General features: G+C 45.5%; 1 protein-coding gene across 2 annotated transcripts in view; it reads right to left on the bottom strand.

Annotated features, from left to right (window-relative positions):
* Window positions 1–2,664: 2,664 nt before the first annotated feature.
* ADAMTSL3 (ADAMTS like 3) overlaps window positions 2,665–15,524 on the bottom strand; it is a 274,771-nt gene continuing 261,911 nt past the window's right edge. The window contains exons 27-30 of one of the 2 annotated variants that reach the window (XM_053365546.1): window positions 14,560–14,764; window positions 9,800–9,909; window positions 6,405–6,619; window positions 2,665–5,973 (exon numbers count right to left, since the gene is read on the bottom strand). In XM_053365546.1, the coding sequence (XP_053221521.1) occupies window positions 5,843–5,973; window positions 6,405–6,619; window positions 9,800–9,909; window positions 14,560–14,764 (661 nt within the window). In that variant the 3' untranslated portion in view covers window positions 2,665–5,842. Of the gene's footprint in view, window positions 5,974–6,404; window positions 6,620–9,799; window positions 9,910–14,559; window positions 14,765–15,524 lie in introns of those variants that run through there. The other variant, XR_008327567.1, reaches the window with a different exon arrangement.

Genomic DNA, 15,524 nt, shown 5'->3' with positions numbered 1-15,524 from the left:
GACATGCTCTTAACTATTGTCATCTCATTCTCTGGTGGAGGTGAAAGAGCCAGAACATTTTTCTCTTTCAGTCCTGTTCTTTCCAGGTCCTCTTTGCATATGGCTAGTTCACACAGGCACGTTATTTACCTGATAACCATCAACATCAAGTGGATATTTACACATGTAAGTGGGCTGAATCCAGTGGTGTGGCTTTTCCAGAAAATTTTGAATTCGAAAACTGAGATAATTGGCATCAGGAAAAAATATATCTGATAACCTTCAGAGTGATTTAATTTAGCATGACAAAACTTTGAACCTGACAAGCTTGCTCAATGTTTATTTGCTGTTGCTATTCATGAATTATTACTAACATACAAAACACAAAAATTCCTGCAGAAAAATGAAGCACTACAAAAATATCTGGAAAAAATTCCATTTTGCTGAGTTTTCCACCCGACATCAGTGACTGTTGCAGATCTTGATATTCCTTCTATATTTCCTCACTTTCCTTCAAATGCAAATTCTTGCCAAGGGTGCCAGCTCAACACATTCAGCTCCCTGGGTGTGAGCATGAGAGAACCAGTTCAGCGGTTAGAATAGAGGCAGGAAACAGACCAGAAATGTGGATTTATGCAGCTGAACTGGCCGGCAAGGAGTCTTTTGAGGGGGCTTCCTATGATGTTGCTCTGGGTGGGATTTGATGCTGCTTTCAAATCAATGTCTGGTTTGGGTACTTGCCTGCTCTGCCCACCCTGTCAAGGACATAAGAAGAGCCTGCTAGATCAGCCCAATGGCCCATTTCGTCCCACTATCCTGTTCTCACAGTGGCCAACCAGGTGCCCAGAGGAAGCCTGTAAACAGGACCTAAGCGCCAGAGCTCTCTCCCCCCTGTGATTTCCAGCAACTGATATTTGGAGCTATTACTGCTTCTGCCTGTGGAAGTTGAGTATACCCATCATGACCAGTAACTATTGTCCTCCATTGATTTGTCTAATCTTCTGAAGCCATCCAAGCATAGCTGTCAACCGTCCCTTATTTGGCGGGAAACTCCCTTATCCCAGCGCCGTGTCCCGCTGCTGTCCCTTATTGATGATGTCTCTTAAATTTCCCGGGTTTCAAAGGAAGCAGCTCCTCTCCTTCCCTCCCTGCTGGCCAGGGAGGAGGGAGGCACCAACTGTGTTGCTTGGCTGCCCGGCCCCCCCCCCTCCGGCCTCCTCTCACCAGCCTCGGCCCCCAGGAGCCCCTCCCTGCCAGGACTGAGGAGCCTTGAGAGGAGAGCGAGGGCAACCATAGAGAAAGCAGTTCAGAGAGAAGAGGAGGAGGCAGGTGTTCCAAGGGCTAACCATAGAGTGGGAAAGCGGAGGAAGGACCGCAAGTACTCCTCCCATAGATTTGTAGTGGTAGACTAGCATAGATGGTCTGATCTGCGGGTTTACTTCGGGCGCTATTCCCCCCCCTCCTCCTGCCCGGCCTGATGGAACTGAGAGCTGCAGATGGAGCACAAGAGAAAAGATACAGAAGTGCAGCAGCATCTTCGTAGCTTGGACTTCGTTTTGCGCGAAAAGCAGTTGCTGCTTGTAGTTATTTAATTGCAGTGTTTCATCGGCTGGTGTCTTGAGCAGCAACCTCTGGAAACGAAGGGCTAAAAACCAGCGCTGCTCTCCCAAATTATCTGGTCCCTTTTAACTTTGTATTTCAGCTGGCTGACTAAAATCCCTTATTTTGGCTGCTGATCCCTTATTTTCGAGGCTGCTGGTCCCTTATTTTCAAATCTGTAAGTTGGCAGCTATTCATCCAAGTTGGGAGCACATTCCATAGTTTTAACAATGCGCTGTGTAAAGAACCTGAAAAATGCCACTAACAAACCGTTTCCATATAGTAAAAGCAACTGGGATAGCCAAAAGGAGTGTTTATTTTTGTGAATACCAAAGTTAAGCCAGTGAACAAATAATATTAGACATCTTTGGTTAATGTAGCAACAGTGGAATCGGCTACAGAGGACCGTATCCATCTGCTGCAACCATCACCCACAGCTATGCTTCCCTAGGACATGCATTTATAACCAAAGTACTAGCAAAACAGGGATGCTAGCAGTTCATTCTTTACAAATATTAAATACAAAATAAAAACATTTGGTAAGTTTCAGTAAACAAGAAAAAAAAGTTCCAAAATCTTTATTACACACTGTACAAAAAATATTGCACTTTTAGATCAGGTAATAAATATATACAAAAGTATATTACATGTTTTAATTTAAAAATGGTATAAACAAACAAGACCCACGGCCAAAGTTAATCATTTTAAAGTTAAGTGCAGGCTCTCTGCACTCCTGCTGACACCAATGTGTCAAAAGGGACAGTTTATACGGGTAGAATCAAGTGGTAAAACGAACACAGCCATCCTTAAAAACTTGCACTTCTCTGAATTTTGCAGCGCAGTTCTCCAGCTTAATAATGTGTACAAAAAAATACACAGCACACTGGGGTAAAGAAACCATAAAAATGCACACATTACTGAAATTAACAGAAAAAGTGTCAGTTGGGAGAAATCTGCACTAAAACACTGATGAATTTTCATGAGGGTGGTTTTTTTAAAAAAAAATGCAAACAAATGCAGAAATGTGGAAAACTGAACTTGGAAAAATAAGAGAAACCGAAGTGGAGAGGCTCACCCTCTCTCCTCTCTCAGAGCCACCATGTTTGTGCAGTTCTGGTAAAAAAGTTCTGCTAAAAAAAGTTTCCCCTACCATGTTGCGGAAACCAGGCTACCTATCTTGCAGGGGTTTCCCCCGTCCTCCTCCCCAGCATTTTGAACATTCAAATATGCAATTCTCCCACCTGGAAAAACTTTACCTCTTGATTCTACTGACTGCTAATTGGCCCAAGGTGTTTAGCGTCCATATCATTACATTGAGTGGGTATACATCGCTTTTCTTGCTGTCAGCAAAGGCCACGGTTACCCATGTGAAAGGTTTTCTGTACAGCAGCATTAGTTTAATTAGCAGTGAGGCAAAACCCAAACCATGGTGCATTCATTTTCCCCCTAACACCCTCGGAACAGAAACAAAATCTCTGCTGTTTCTTTTCTGGCCCATCAGCAGAGAGCCCAGTTCAACCAAATTTGCCTTTGGGCATTTATGCAAGAGCACAGGAGTTGCAAATAGAAAGCAAGCCAGTTAAAACTGAAAACAGCAATAACATTTTCTTTTTCTACTAGCGGCTTAACAGTATCAAAAGAGCCCTGATGGAGGCTATCCTCTATCTTGCATTCTGCTTAGTGACCAGTCAAATACCTCCTGGCAAACATTCAAGCAGGGCCCAAAGGTACCAGGCTATCTGTGCTGTTCATTTCTCTGTGTCACATATTCAATGGTACACTGCCTCTGAGTCTGGAGGTTCTACAGTGCTTTCCATGTACCAGTGGTGCAATGGCAAATTTTTGAAGTGAAGGGAGTTCATCACAACAGCCTCCTCACCTAACCTCTCAAAGGGGAGTCTCAAAATGCAGACAGCTGTCTTCATTATATGCAACTCCCAAAGAGCAGTATAATACCAAATTGATTTGGGTCGGCTGACAATCATAGAACAGTGAGCAAGCAAAGGGTGGGGTGGGCGGGTAGAGGTTAGCGTGCTGTAATTGATGGGGGAGACCTAGGTTTACATCCCCAATCGGCCATGTGGCAGGACTGCAAAGAAGTAAGCTACACTGAATTCATTGACACTTAATATTGAGTGCACAGGTTTCACTTGCAAAAGATGCTGGCGCTTACCAAGAGATCTATAGTCAGCCAAAATGCAACCTTTAACTTACATCAGAAATACTAAAAAAGCAAAAAAAGTTTCACCATTTAAACTGCTAGGGTGAAGAAGGAACCTTGTCAAAGGAAAGGAAAGAAGTACACAGCCTTTGATTTTCACCCCCCTCTGCCAATCTGTCACAATCCTGAAAGCCACATTATTCATTTGCCAGAGCAAGGAAGCTCCATCAGCTGTACTGGCAGGTGATGTCAGTCCTGGAGAAGCACTCCCCTCATCCCCTTTCCTGGTCCATTATGCCTCTCCTCCGCCATGACTTTGTCTAATCACTTTGTGCCGTGAATTTGCCTTATCACCTCACATAAGGCAGCGGACCGCAAATTCCATGGGTGAATTCTGTGTTGTGTGATGTAGTGCTTCTATCCTGTCCTAAAATAATGTCAGTCAATTTCAGTGGGAGACTCTGAATTATAATATTATGGGAGAAAGACATGTGAACCTTCTGTCTATCCACTTCGCATAATTTTATAAACATTTTGGGGGGGTAGGCAATGTGGTACCGCCCCCCCCAGTTGCTGGACTCCAGTGCCCATCAACAACAACCAGTATGTCCAATGATGGGAGCTGCAATGCAACATCAGGAGCCACCAAGTTACCTAGATCTCTTCTGCCATGTCCCTCTTACAGTGCAGCTCAATAAATATATTGTCTACTCAGAAGTCATTACTATGGAGTTGAATGGGGCTTACTCCCAGTTAAGGGGGGTTAGGATTGCAGCCTTAGTTGTTGTCCCCCCCCCCCACTTTCTAAATTAAGGGCCTTTAAGCCTTCATATGAAAAATATTTTGACCTCTTGATCATTTGTGCTTCCCCACCCCATGGTACTTTTCCCAGCTCCAGATTTTCCTTTTTGAGACGGGCCGGCCAGAATGGTATACATTATTTCGAATGTGGCTGCATTTATTTATATTTCCATATTGTTTGTATTTTTTCAAGAATCAAAAACTGGCTTCTTGGCAGGCTTTGCACACATAATTTGCACGGCAGAAAAGAGCTACTTGAGGTTGTAGTTTTGCGAATTTACTAGCATGCAATCACTAAATGTATGATAGTCAGGATGAATGGAAACAAATTGAAACTGATACTTAACATATGTCTGTCTCAATGAAGAACAGCTCTTTCTGTTTTGTTTGGTGTCCCCCCTTTTTTTTCTTTCTTTCCAATGACTGGAAAAGTATATAGAAGGTTTCTTCAAGGGCAATCCAGCCTGACAGGCACCCTTGGCCCAGAGAACCACTCTCATTTCTCATCTGACCAAGCACAAGGGGAAACTTCTCAGACCCCAAACGCAAATTCCAAGCTCCCATGTAGAAACCCTCTTGCATCCAGTTTTCACATTCAATGAATCATGCCCTGGCTTTGATCACATTCCCGCAAGGCTGAAGCAGACATTTGGGGAACCCGCCCCCCCCGCCCCAAATAACGCCTCGTCGATTAGAAAACAATCCCATAGCAGGTCTGAAAACCATCATGCCAGGTACATTGCCTTTTACTGCAGACGCTTAAATGAAGGAAGGAAAGCAAAATGGGGATCCGTTCGACAGCTAATCTCAATAAAACAAGACCTGTGACAATGTCCTTTTCTCAAATGCTAAGGAAATGCAGCCTCTGGGGGGAAATATTACAGCTACAGATGGCTGAATCCATATACTTTGAGAATTGTACTGATGTGGATCAAACCAGAAAGGCAACAAGCAGATATGAGTTGTTGCTGCATTTCAGTATTTTTGGAATAGTTGTCAACAATCGCTAAACTCGAATTGTCTTTTTGAGGCAGGGAGCGTTACTTGATAGCCAATGAATCACTTGCAACCCCATTAAAACTGATGTTTCCAACACCATTAAAGCTTAAGTTGCAACAGAGCTATTGCCCGGTGGGTAGGAGTTGAGGAGAGAAAATGGAAAACCCTGCTAGGACTATCCATAGCATGTTCTATTCATCCATTTCCCCTTCCCCACCACATGTTCTTGGTTGATTGTCTATATTGTCCAGAGCAGGCTGGATTGAAACAACATTCTCTTCACGCAATATCTTCACTGCGACATCACGAACTTCCCACAGAAGGGTAATGCTCTTCACATGACTGACAACACCTCTGTTTGTAGATGTCTATCATGCATAATTTTAGCTGCTTTACAAATGTACAGTAGTGAGTTGTATCCTTGCATTCGCCTTCTGAAAAATACATTGAAATGCAACAAGAATGAAAAAGGGCAGTTACAGCATCTCATCTCGGGCAAATGCGAACGGGAGACCTAGATAATGTTCACATCCTTCCTCCTTCCCTCTCAGGTCCTGCACAACAACACTATGGGCAGGATAATCTGCAGGCTGCTCTGAACGAGTTGCATTCAACGGCCAGGGATCCAGTCCGTTGCACTAACTTGAGCCTATCTTGGGAGTTGTTTTGCATTTTAGTTCTTCAGAATCAAGCCCTTTGCTGAACTGGGGCAGGCCAATGTCGCACCATTGTATTGTATGGGAGGGTGGGGTTTGGTTGACGGCTTATCATGTTCATTACGGAACTAAGAGTTCAGCGCAACTGTCTACATGCAATTGCCACAAGCGACCGGAGAGTTCAAAAATGGAAATAAACATTTACATACTGTCACAAGAAGTGACATTGCAGTGTTTCCAGGTCACTGGTCTCTTCCTCCAGGCGCACAGCGGATCTCCTACAGGCCTCTTATTTCTCCTGTGTATGCAGCTGACTTGCCGTGATTGGAATCCGCTTCCACAATCTACAGTGCACGGTCGCCAAGGGCCCGCCCTCCAATACACGTCACATTTGTCTGTAGAGCAGTTTCTTCTCATCAATGGCCTGCAGAAAGGTGGGGTAGGTGGGAGAAAAGCCCCCAATAAAATGTTGTTTGAGACTGAATCCGATGGTCGATGTTATTTAGGATGGAATATCACTACAAACGTACTAGAAGCCTACAGGCAAAATAATCCTCTGCATAGTTCCAGGTCAATATGTGAAATTCAGTCTCACAACCACCACTCTGGTTCTGAGCTGTCAATGGTAGAATTCCCCTTTCAGTTGGGGCAGTCCTATCATGAGCCATGCTGGGCAAAAGTGGCTCAGGTGGGAGATTTTGGCGGCAGCAGCCCTCACAGAACTACAAATCCCATAGTTCCCTAGGAAGAGGGATTGCTTGTTAAACCGGTCTGGGAATTACACCTCTTTGAGACAAATGGGGTCTCCTAAAAACTCCAGGCAGGAACTTCTCTCAAGAGCCTTTTTGGTTGAAGGGTAGGGTAAAAATGTGCAAATAGATAATCGATAGCCTGGAGTTTTGTTTTATTTCTGCCACAACTCCACTACAAACAATAAATCCTACCGTGTCGTTGGGCAAACTTTGACATTTACCCCAATCCCCATCTTTCTCCATGTTAAATACAGAGGGTATTGGGGTCAAGCGCATTTTCATAGGAGAGCAGTAGCATCTACTCAGCTGGTGTGGCAAGAGGGGCACGATTCCTGGCTTTTGACTTGCCCTACCTGGCTTGTCACAGGGACGCGGGTGGCGCTGTGGGTTAAGCCACAGAGCCTAGAACTTGCCGATCAGAAGGTCAGCGCTTTGAATCCCCACAATGGGGTGAGTTCCCATTGCTCCGTCCCTGGTCCTGCCAACCTAGCAGTTCGAAAGCACACCAGTGCAAGTAGATAAATAGGTACTGCTGTGGAGGAAAGATAAACAGCGTTTCCATGCGCTGCTCTGGTTCACCAGAAGCAGCTTAGTCATGCTGGCCACATGACCCGGAAGCTGTCTGCGGACAAATGCCAGCTCTCCTCGGCCTATAGAGCGAGATGAGCACAGCAACCCGAGTCGTCCGTGACTGGATCTAACGGTCAGGGGTACCTTTACCCTTACCTGGCTTGCCACGATTTGCCCTGGGGGCAGAGAACATGCAAGCCCAAACCCTTGTTCTCTCCCTGTGATGACTAAGATGGAAAACTGCAATGGTTCAGCCACTGGTGGCCAAGCAGGCAATCCTTTGTCCTCCTTCTTACCCCTGAATGTATCATGAGGTTTCTCAAGCACTGCTCCTCACTAGATCCAAAAATAAACTGGCCTGGTGGTGGTGGTTTATTCAGCTTCCTTCCAAACGAGCTCAGAGCAGCAAACACAACAACAATAAAACTTACTTTCTTTTAAAAACGAAAACAAGTGATCACAGAGCTGCCAGGGAACAGTGCCTCCTGCCATCAAATGCCTCGGTAAACAGGAATGCTCTTAAATTTCTAAATTTACATTTAAGTGTGTCAGATGTTCTGTCTCCGCTTTTACAATTTCCCTGGAAGTTTGCTTACCTCTGCAGTAACATTGGCAGCCAAATCACAGGAGAACATCCACAGTCCTTCTGATGTTGACCAGGTCTACTTTGGACGGCCAGTGAAGAACTACAAAGAGCTTGGCTAGAATCAGCTCTGCCAGGCTGGAAAAATCTTGACTGTACCCTGCGGTTCTGGAGATAGCCACACTCTGAGAGATGTTGGGCAAGAGCCCTATGTCATCCTGGTAGATGCCAGGAGGATGGAGACCCAAGAGAGCAGCTATACTTGCCTTTGCGCATGTCAGAATGCGGCGGGGGTGGGGTGGGCGGACTCTTTTCAGTCTATTGGTCACATTCACTTCTGGTCAGCCTTCTGAAGACCATTTTCCAGTGGTGGGCAGAACCAGAGGTGAAAGTAGGCAAAACAAAGAACTCATTTCTACATTCCCTCTATTCCACATCCAGGCAGGAGAGAGCTATAATCAGAGTTCAATGACATATCCCAGCCTGGCAAAAACACTCAAGGAAGGTGTGAAGCAAGGGCAGTGAGGGATGTGGTCTGGGGAGAATCCCAGGGTCAGAGAGAGAGGCCTGGGGGCTGCATTTGGCCTTCCAGTCTCAGATTTCTGTTTAATTACTGATGTTTTGAGAGTTAACTTTATTGTGTACAGTGGTACCTTGGGTCGCGAAGGGCTTAGTTTTGGACAAATTGGCTCCTGAACACCGCAAACCCAGAAGTAAGTGTTCCAGTTTCTGAACGTTTTCTTCGGAAGCTGAACATCCGACGTGGATTCTGACTGAGTGCAGGAAGCTCCTGCAGCCAACTGGAAGCAGCACCTTCATTTTCGAATGGTTTTGGGAGTCGAACGGACTCCCAGAATGGATTAAGTTTGAGAACCAAGGTAAAGGGACCCCTGACCATTAGGTCCAGTTGTGGCTGACTCTGGGGTTGTGGCACTCATCTCGCTTTATTGGCCGAGGGAGCCGGCGTACAGCTTCCGGGTCATGTGGCCAGCATGACTAAGTTGCTCCTGGCAAACCAGAGCAGCGCATGGAAATGCCGTTTACCTTCCCGCCGGAGCAGTACCTATTTATCTACTTGCACTTTGACGTGCTTTCGAACTGCTAGGTTGGCAGGAGCAGGGACCGAGCAATGGGAGCTCACCCCGTCATGGGGATTCGAACCGCCGACCTTCTGATCGGCAAGTTCTAGGCTCTGTGGTTTAACCCACAGCGCCACCCGCATCCCTGACTGTACTAATATATCCTAAAGTAATTGAATATTATTGATATAAGGTGTTCCATTATAAAGTTATGTTTTATTATGGCTTTATTACAACTTTTTGTATTGCATCAGATTATTGTAAGGTGTGTGTTCTTTGTTGTATATTTTGTTGCTGCATAGTAATATAGAAAGGTGGTATACAAATTAAAAGTGAAATGAAATGAAATTTCCAGCTTCTGTCATTACTTCAGCTCTTGGAGGACAGCCTGCTGCTAACAGAAGAAGAAGAAAAGGCTCCAATTCTGATTTAGGAGTGGTAGTTATGGCAAGCAGCCATAACCTAACTAAACATCAAAGGGGCTGCACAAGGGTGGCAAGATGAGGCAGCCACTGACCCAGAACTTCCCAGCAGCATCTGTTAAAAATAATGTGTGACGCAACATCTGCTGGAAGTGTTAAAAGTGGTAAAGGGCTATTCCTATCAGATGGCAACTGTACCTGCTCTTTTCATCGCACAGTGAGTTTGATACCACGGATCCGTTCCAATGCTGGCACTGAACAAGGCGATGCTGCAAGCCTACTCCGCGACCTGTGCATTGGCCTGTGCACTGAAAAGGAAGGGGATAAACAACACCAGTCAGAGACACAGAGATCTGCACCTCCAGGTACGAGATGCAAATAGTTAAACCTTGTGTAGAAGGTACCCATTGGGGCTGGTAAGGTGGAAGACAGGGAGCCCAGCAGCAGGTGAAGCCAGAGGCTGAGTCAATGACAGGTGAAGCTGACTAGTTGTAGTTTTATCCCCATCCCCAAACAGCCTTGGTCCAGTATACCTGAATGAGCATCTCCACCCCCATCGTTCTGCCCGGACACTGAGGTCCAGCACCAAGGGCCTTCTGGCGGTTCCCTCACTGCGAGAAGCCAAGTTACAGGGAACCAGGCAGAGGGCCTTCTCAGTAGTGGCGCCCGCCCTGTGGAATGCCCTCCCACCAGATATCAAAGAGAACAACAACGACCAGACTTTTAGAAGACATCTGAAGGCAGCCCTGTTTAGGGAAGCTTTTAATGTTTGACGAACTACTGTATTTTAATCTTTTGTTGGAAGCCACCCAGAGTGGGTATAAATAAATTATTATTGTTATTGTTATTGTTATTCTCTTCCCCAGCCAAATTCTACAAGGGCAACACTAAGGAGGAGAAAAGCAAACAGCCAAGGCCATCCCCTCCCCCCCTGGACTCGACGTAGGACAGGCATAGGCAAACTCGGCCCTCCAGATGTTTTGAGACTACAATTCCCATCATCCCTGACCACTGGTCCTGTTAGCTAGGGATGGTGGGAGTTGTAGTCTCAAAACATCTGGAGGGCCGAGTTTGCCTATGCCTGCCATAGGACATAGCTAGGAAAGCACATCAGGCCACTGGGCCATGTAGCTTATTGTTGTCTGGCCTACTTTGGCTGACAGCGGTGCTCCAGGGTGCCAGGCAGGAGTCTTTCCTTGGGACCGTTTGCATGTGAAGTCTGTGCTCTACTAATGAGCTAAAGGTAAAGGTAAAGGACCCATGGATGGTTAAGTCCAGTCAAAGGTGACATATGGGGTGTGGCGCTCATCTCGCTTTCAGGCCGAGGGAGCCGGCGTTTGTCCACAGACAGCTTTCTGGGTCATGTGGCCCACAGGACTAAACCGCTTCTGGCACAACGGAAGACCGTGACAGAAACCAGAGCGCATAGAAATGTATTTTATAATGTGTGTAAGTGTAATTCTGGAGTTATTGTTCATGGAAAACAGCTTTTTCTTTTCTTTTTTTCACTTCTTGTTTCTTCCCCCCCCCCCCCACAGTTTACGTTTGGTAAAAATGTAAATAATTGTGCTTTTGTGTCTGGAAATCTGATTGTATTACTCAATAAAGTTATATTTTAAAAATAAATTTAAAAAAAGAAATGCCGTTTACCTTCCCGCTGCAGCGGTACCTATTTATCTACTTGCACTGGCATGCTTTTGAACTGTTAGGTTGGCAGGAGCTGGGACAGAGCAATGGGAGCTCACTCTGTTGAGGGGATTCAAACCAACGACCTTCTGATCGGCAAGCCCAAGAGGCTCAGTGGTTTAGACCACAGTGCCACCCGCATCCTGGTACTAATGAGCTATGGCCATTCTGTATGAGTGTCCTTGATGGTCTCTTTACTTCCAATAACTGAAGTGAATGGCTGCAATTCACTCGTGGTGGGAGGGACCTAACCTGAACCTGGGAGAAATGTCACAATAGCAGTGAGGCTTGCCCTTCCACTGCTAACAGTAACACCTTTGGGTTGGAGCATTGTGACACTGGGTACAAACCTATTCCCTTCTGCGTGCGAAGCAGATGCCTCACCTTTCCTACCTAGCCTAGTATCGTCCACTCTGGCTGGAAGTGACCCTCCAGGATCTCAGTTGGAGAAAGGTCTTTCCAAACACCCGAGATACAGCGTCAGAGGTCTTCTGTATGCAAAGCATCATCCGTTCTGCAATTGATTGACAGTTCTATCCCTCCCACAGCACAGCCTCTTGCTACTGTTCCAGGAGAAGCCCAGGGAAGGGTTGTTCTTTTTCTCTGCCCCCCTTCCCCCCCTCCCGCTGGGCTCTTGCTGTCACAATTAATTCAACAGCAATATTAGAAGTCAAATATTTGGCTGCGGTTTCCATGGTGTGGTGTTATGTTATGATTAGCGCTGAAAAAATATTTCAGCAGAATATCTCATCAAAGTAGCTGAAACAAAAGATAATAATAATCTTGGCACGGCCTGCCATCTAAGCACTTTGCTGCTCAGAGGGGAGTTCTCACGGGATGGAGCCAAACGCTCCGAGTCGCTGAGTAAGGCCCCCGGACAGCCACTCATTTTCTGCAGCAGCACGTCTCGTCGCTTCCCCGCACTCCAAACAGCCAGCTGCAAAGCACCGTGGCCAACAGATACTGTGCAAAAACCCCACCTGTCTTTCGGCTCTCTGGCTGAGAATCAGGGAGCCACACAGCACCGCTCAGAAGGCCCAGGTTTGCATCAAGGGCTGCCAGCTGCTGAACACCCAGAATAAAGGTCCTGGCTCAACTTTTCTGCTTTGGTTTTGCAAATGCAACATGAGAACGGGCCTTTTCCAGTGGTGGCTCCCTGCTTGTACAGTCATACTTCGGGTTACAGACGCTTCAGGTTGTGCGTTTTTGGGTTGCGCACCGCGACGAACCCAGAAGTACCGGGACGGGTTACTTCCGGGTTTCAACGCATGCGCAGAAGCGTTAAATCATGCTTTGCACATGCGCAGAAGCACCAAATGTTGCGAACACTGCGTGTTGCGAACGTGCCTCCCGCACGGATCACGTTCGCAACCTGAGCGTCCACTGTAGAGTACTCTCCCCAGAAATGCTTGTTTGGTGCAATCATTACTCCTCTTTAGGCACAAGGCTAAAACATTTCTCTTCTGTCAGGCCTTTGGCTACTGATGTTGGGTTGGACATTTTAATCCAGCCTTTAAAAAACAGAATTGTTTTTTAGATTCTTTAGGTTTTTAAATGCTGTTTTAAATATACTGACACCCTATGCCCTTTTAAAAACGTGTTGTGGAAGGGGTTGTCTTTTCTGTTTTTTATATTGAGGTTTTATGCTGTGAGCTGCTCTGAGATCTATGGATATAGAGCAGTATACAAATTTATATAATACTAATACTAATAATGTGTTTGTTTCTTTGTTTGTTTATTTATATACTGTAAGATGCCTTTAATTACCAACATCATTTTATTCTTCTTATAAACCTCTTCTGATGTTTTTCTTTTACAATCAAGCAGTGTATAGGAAATAAACAATAACACATTATTATTATTTTTTAAAAACCAGTCTTCAAAATTCATAGAAGTTGGGGGAAATACCTGCGTTAGTTGCTATCTTCTAGCCTAATGTACCTCATAGGGCTGATGTGAAGATTGTACACAGACACAAGTTTCTTAAAGGAATCTTGAGATGTAATGGCGTTTAAGGTATCTGCCTCCCTTCCTCCTGAATTTCACCATGCTTTGAGTCTGGCTTTGAGTGTTGGACTAGGACCTGGGAGGCCAGGGTTTGAATCCCCACTCGGCTATGAAGCTCACTGGGTGTCCTTCAGCCACTCACTGTCTCTTAGCCTAACCTACCACACAGGGTTGTTGTGAGGTGAAATGGGAAGGAGGAGAACCATGTAATAAATAAAATAAAATATTCCCAAACACTTTTTCACCTTAGTGTGAGTTGGTCAAATGCCTGGGTTCTAAGCCGCTACCTAAACACAGAATGTATCATTGCTGGTCTTTTCCCTGTGATGACTCCGTATCTCTTCTCTAATCCTTGATCCTTTTTTTATTTTTCTGCTGAAACGCACAGGGATTGTGCCTGTTGGTGTATTATATTATTATTTTTTGGTCCGTCCTGTTTAATTTCCTTTAAAGAAATCCTCAAACAAACAAACAAACCAACAAACCACAACTGCTAAAATTCAATAAAATGAGTGCGTATGAAGTGTGGGATGTGAAACACAAGAGCAGTCAAGTATAACATTCCTAGAGTGAACATGTTTACACATGGGGAGGAATGTCTGTCCAGCCAGCAGGTAAACTTCCTGTTTCCTTCTGGGCTGGGACAGACTTCCTCTGCATGTGACTAGAGGTGGGTGTGGCCTCACCTGTGCAGGTAACGACAAAAGCACAGGGCAGGGCAGCCATCTCTCTCTCTTTTTGACTACATGCATCGAAGAAGCAACATCTGCTTAGCCAAAGATGCTCTCTTGGCTCCAGCCAAGAGAGGACAAAGGGACTGTCTTCTTATGAGATAGTTTCCAGGTATATGTTACTTTTCTAAGCTACGTCTGCCTTCTGGGATCCTATTGTGAACAGAATGATATGTGAGTAAACCTTTTTTATACTTTTATAGAAGACTGTGTCGTGTCTTATCTCTTATGAGGGAATAAGGGGAAAATACCAGAACAGTTATTATAGAGGCTTTAGCGAGCCTGAGCAAACACATCCGCTGCAAGTTTAAAAGGGGAAATGTTACTCTGCTAAATTGTGAACTTGTTAACACAAGTTGGAAAGGCTGTTATCAGACAATATATCCTCTCCTGAATCCCTGAACATTCCCACATGAAGTGTTTCTGCTGGGCCTTATTCAATGAGGCTTGTGCAGGAAACCTCACTGGAGGCTGTGTGGTGGGTGTAGACTGAAGTCCACCTATTAATGAGTCAATCAACAGGTAATTAATTACCTGGCCCCATGGATGAATAAGCCATTCCGTACACGAATGTCCCACACAAGGTTTCCTTTCCAAAGGATGCTCTTTGTGTGTGCAAGCAGACAGAGGCAACGTTACAGCAGTACCGTTGGCTCTGACTTGCTTGCAGATTCTCTGCCGGTGGCGGAACCCATTGCCACATGAAGCTGAGCACTCGGACCAGGCACTCGTCGTCCATCTGCAGAGAGAAAATGTTAAAGTAGAGACAAAAAAACAGAAGTAACAACAGTCACATCATAACAGAGAGCGAGAGAGCACTATGGGCTATCTGTTGTAACTTCAGATGTTAGGATGGCTAATGTCCATGGCAGCTATATGGTAAATCCATGATACCTATTGGCTACATGGAAGCTCAGATTCACAGGCCACATCAACAGTACATATTTAAAGCACTATCCTACCATTTTAACCAGTCTTGTCAATGGTGATGAGTGTTGCTAGAAGGCCCCTCTTCCCCCCACAGAGCTACAATTCCCAGGCAAGTTTTAAAATCAATTCTTCTTCACAGGGAGCTCTAGGAACTGTAGCTGTGAGAGGAATGGATGTCTCCTAACAACTGCCGGCACCCTAATAAACTACAGTTCCCAGGATTCTTTTGGGGGGTGGGGAAGCCATTTAAAGTGGCACCACAGTGTCTGAATAGCAGTTGCTGGGGAGAGGACTACAGTGGTACCTCGGGTTACAGACGCTTCAGTTTACAAACTCTGCTAACCCAGAAATAGTACCTCAGGTTAAGAACTTAGCTTCAGGATGAGAACAGAAATTTCACGGCGGCAGCACAGCGGTGGCGGGAGGCCCCATTAGCTAAAGTGGTACTTCGGGTTAAGAACAGTTTCAGGTTAAGAATGGACCTCCAGAACGAATTAAGTTCTTAACCTGAGGTACCACTGTACTGCACTTCCTTTACCGCCTATGGGCTTCTCAGAAGCATCTGGCTG

The sequence above is a fragment of the Podarcis raffonei genome, chromosome 14 (assembly GCF_027172205.1).
Source record: "Podarcis raffonei isolate rPodRaf1 chromosome 14, rPodRaf1.pri, whole genome shotgun sequence".
Lineage (NCBI taxonomy): Eukaryota > Metazoa > Chordata > Lepidosauria > Squamata > Lacertidae > Podarcis > Podarcis raffonei.
The sequence above is the reverse complement of the archived record's forward strand: the minus strand, read 5'-3'. Positions and strand labels throughout refer to the sequence as shown.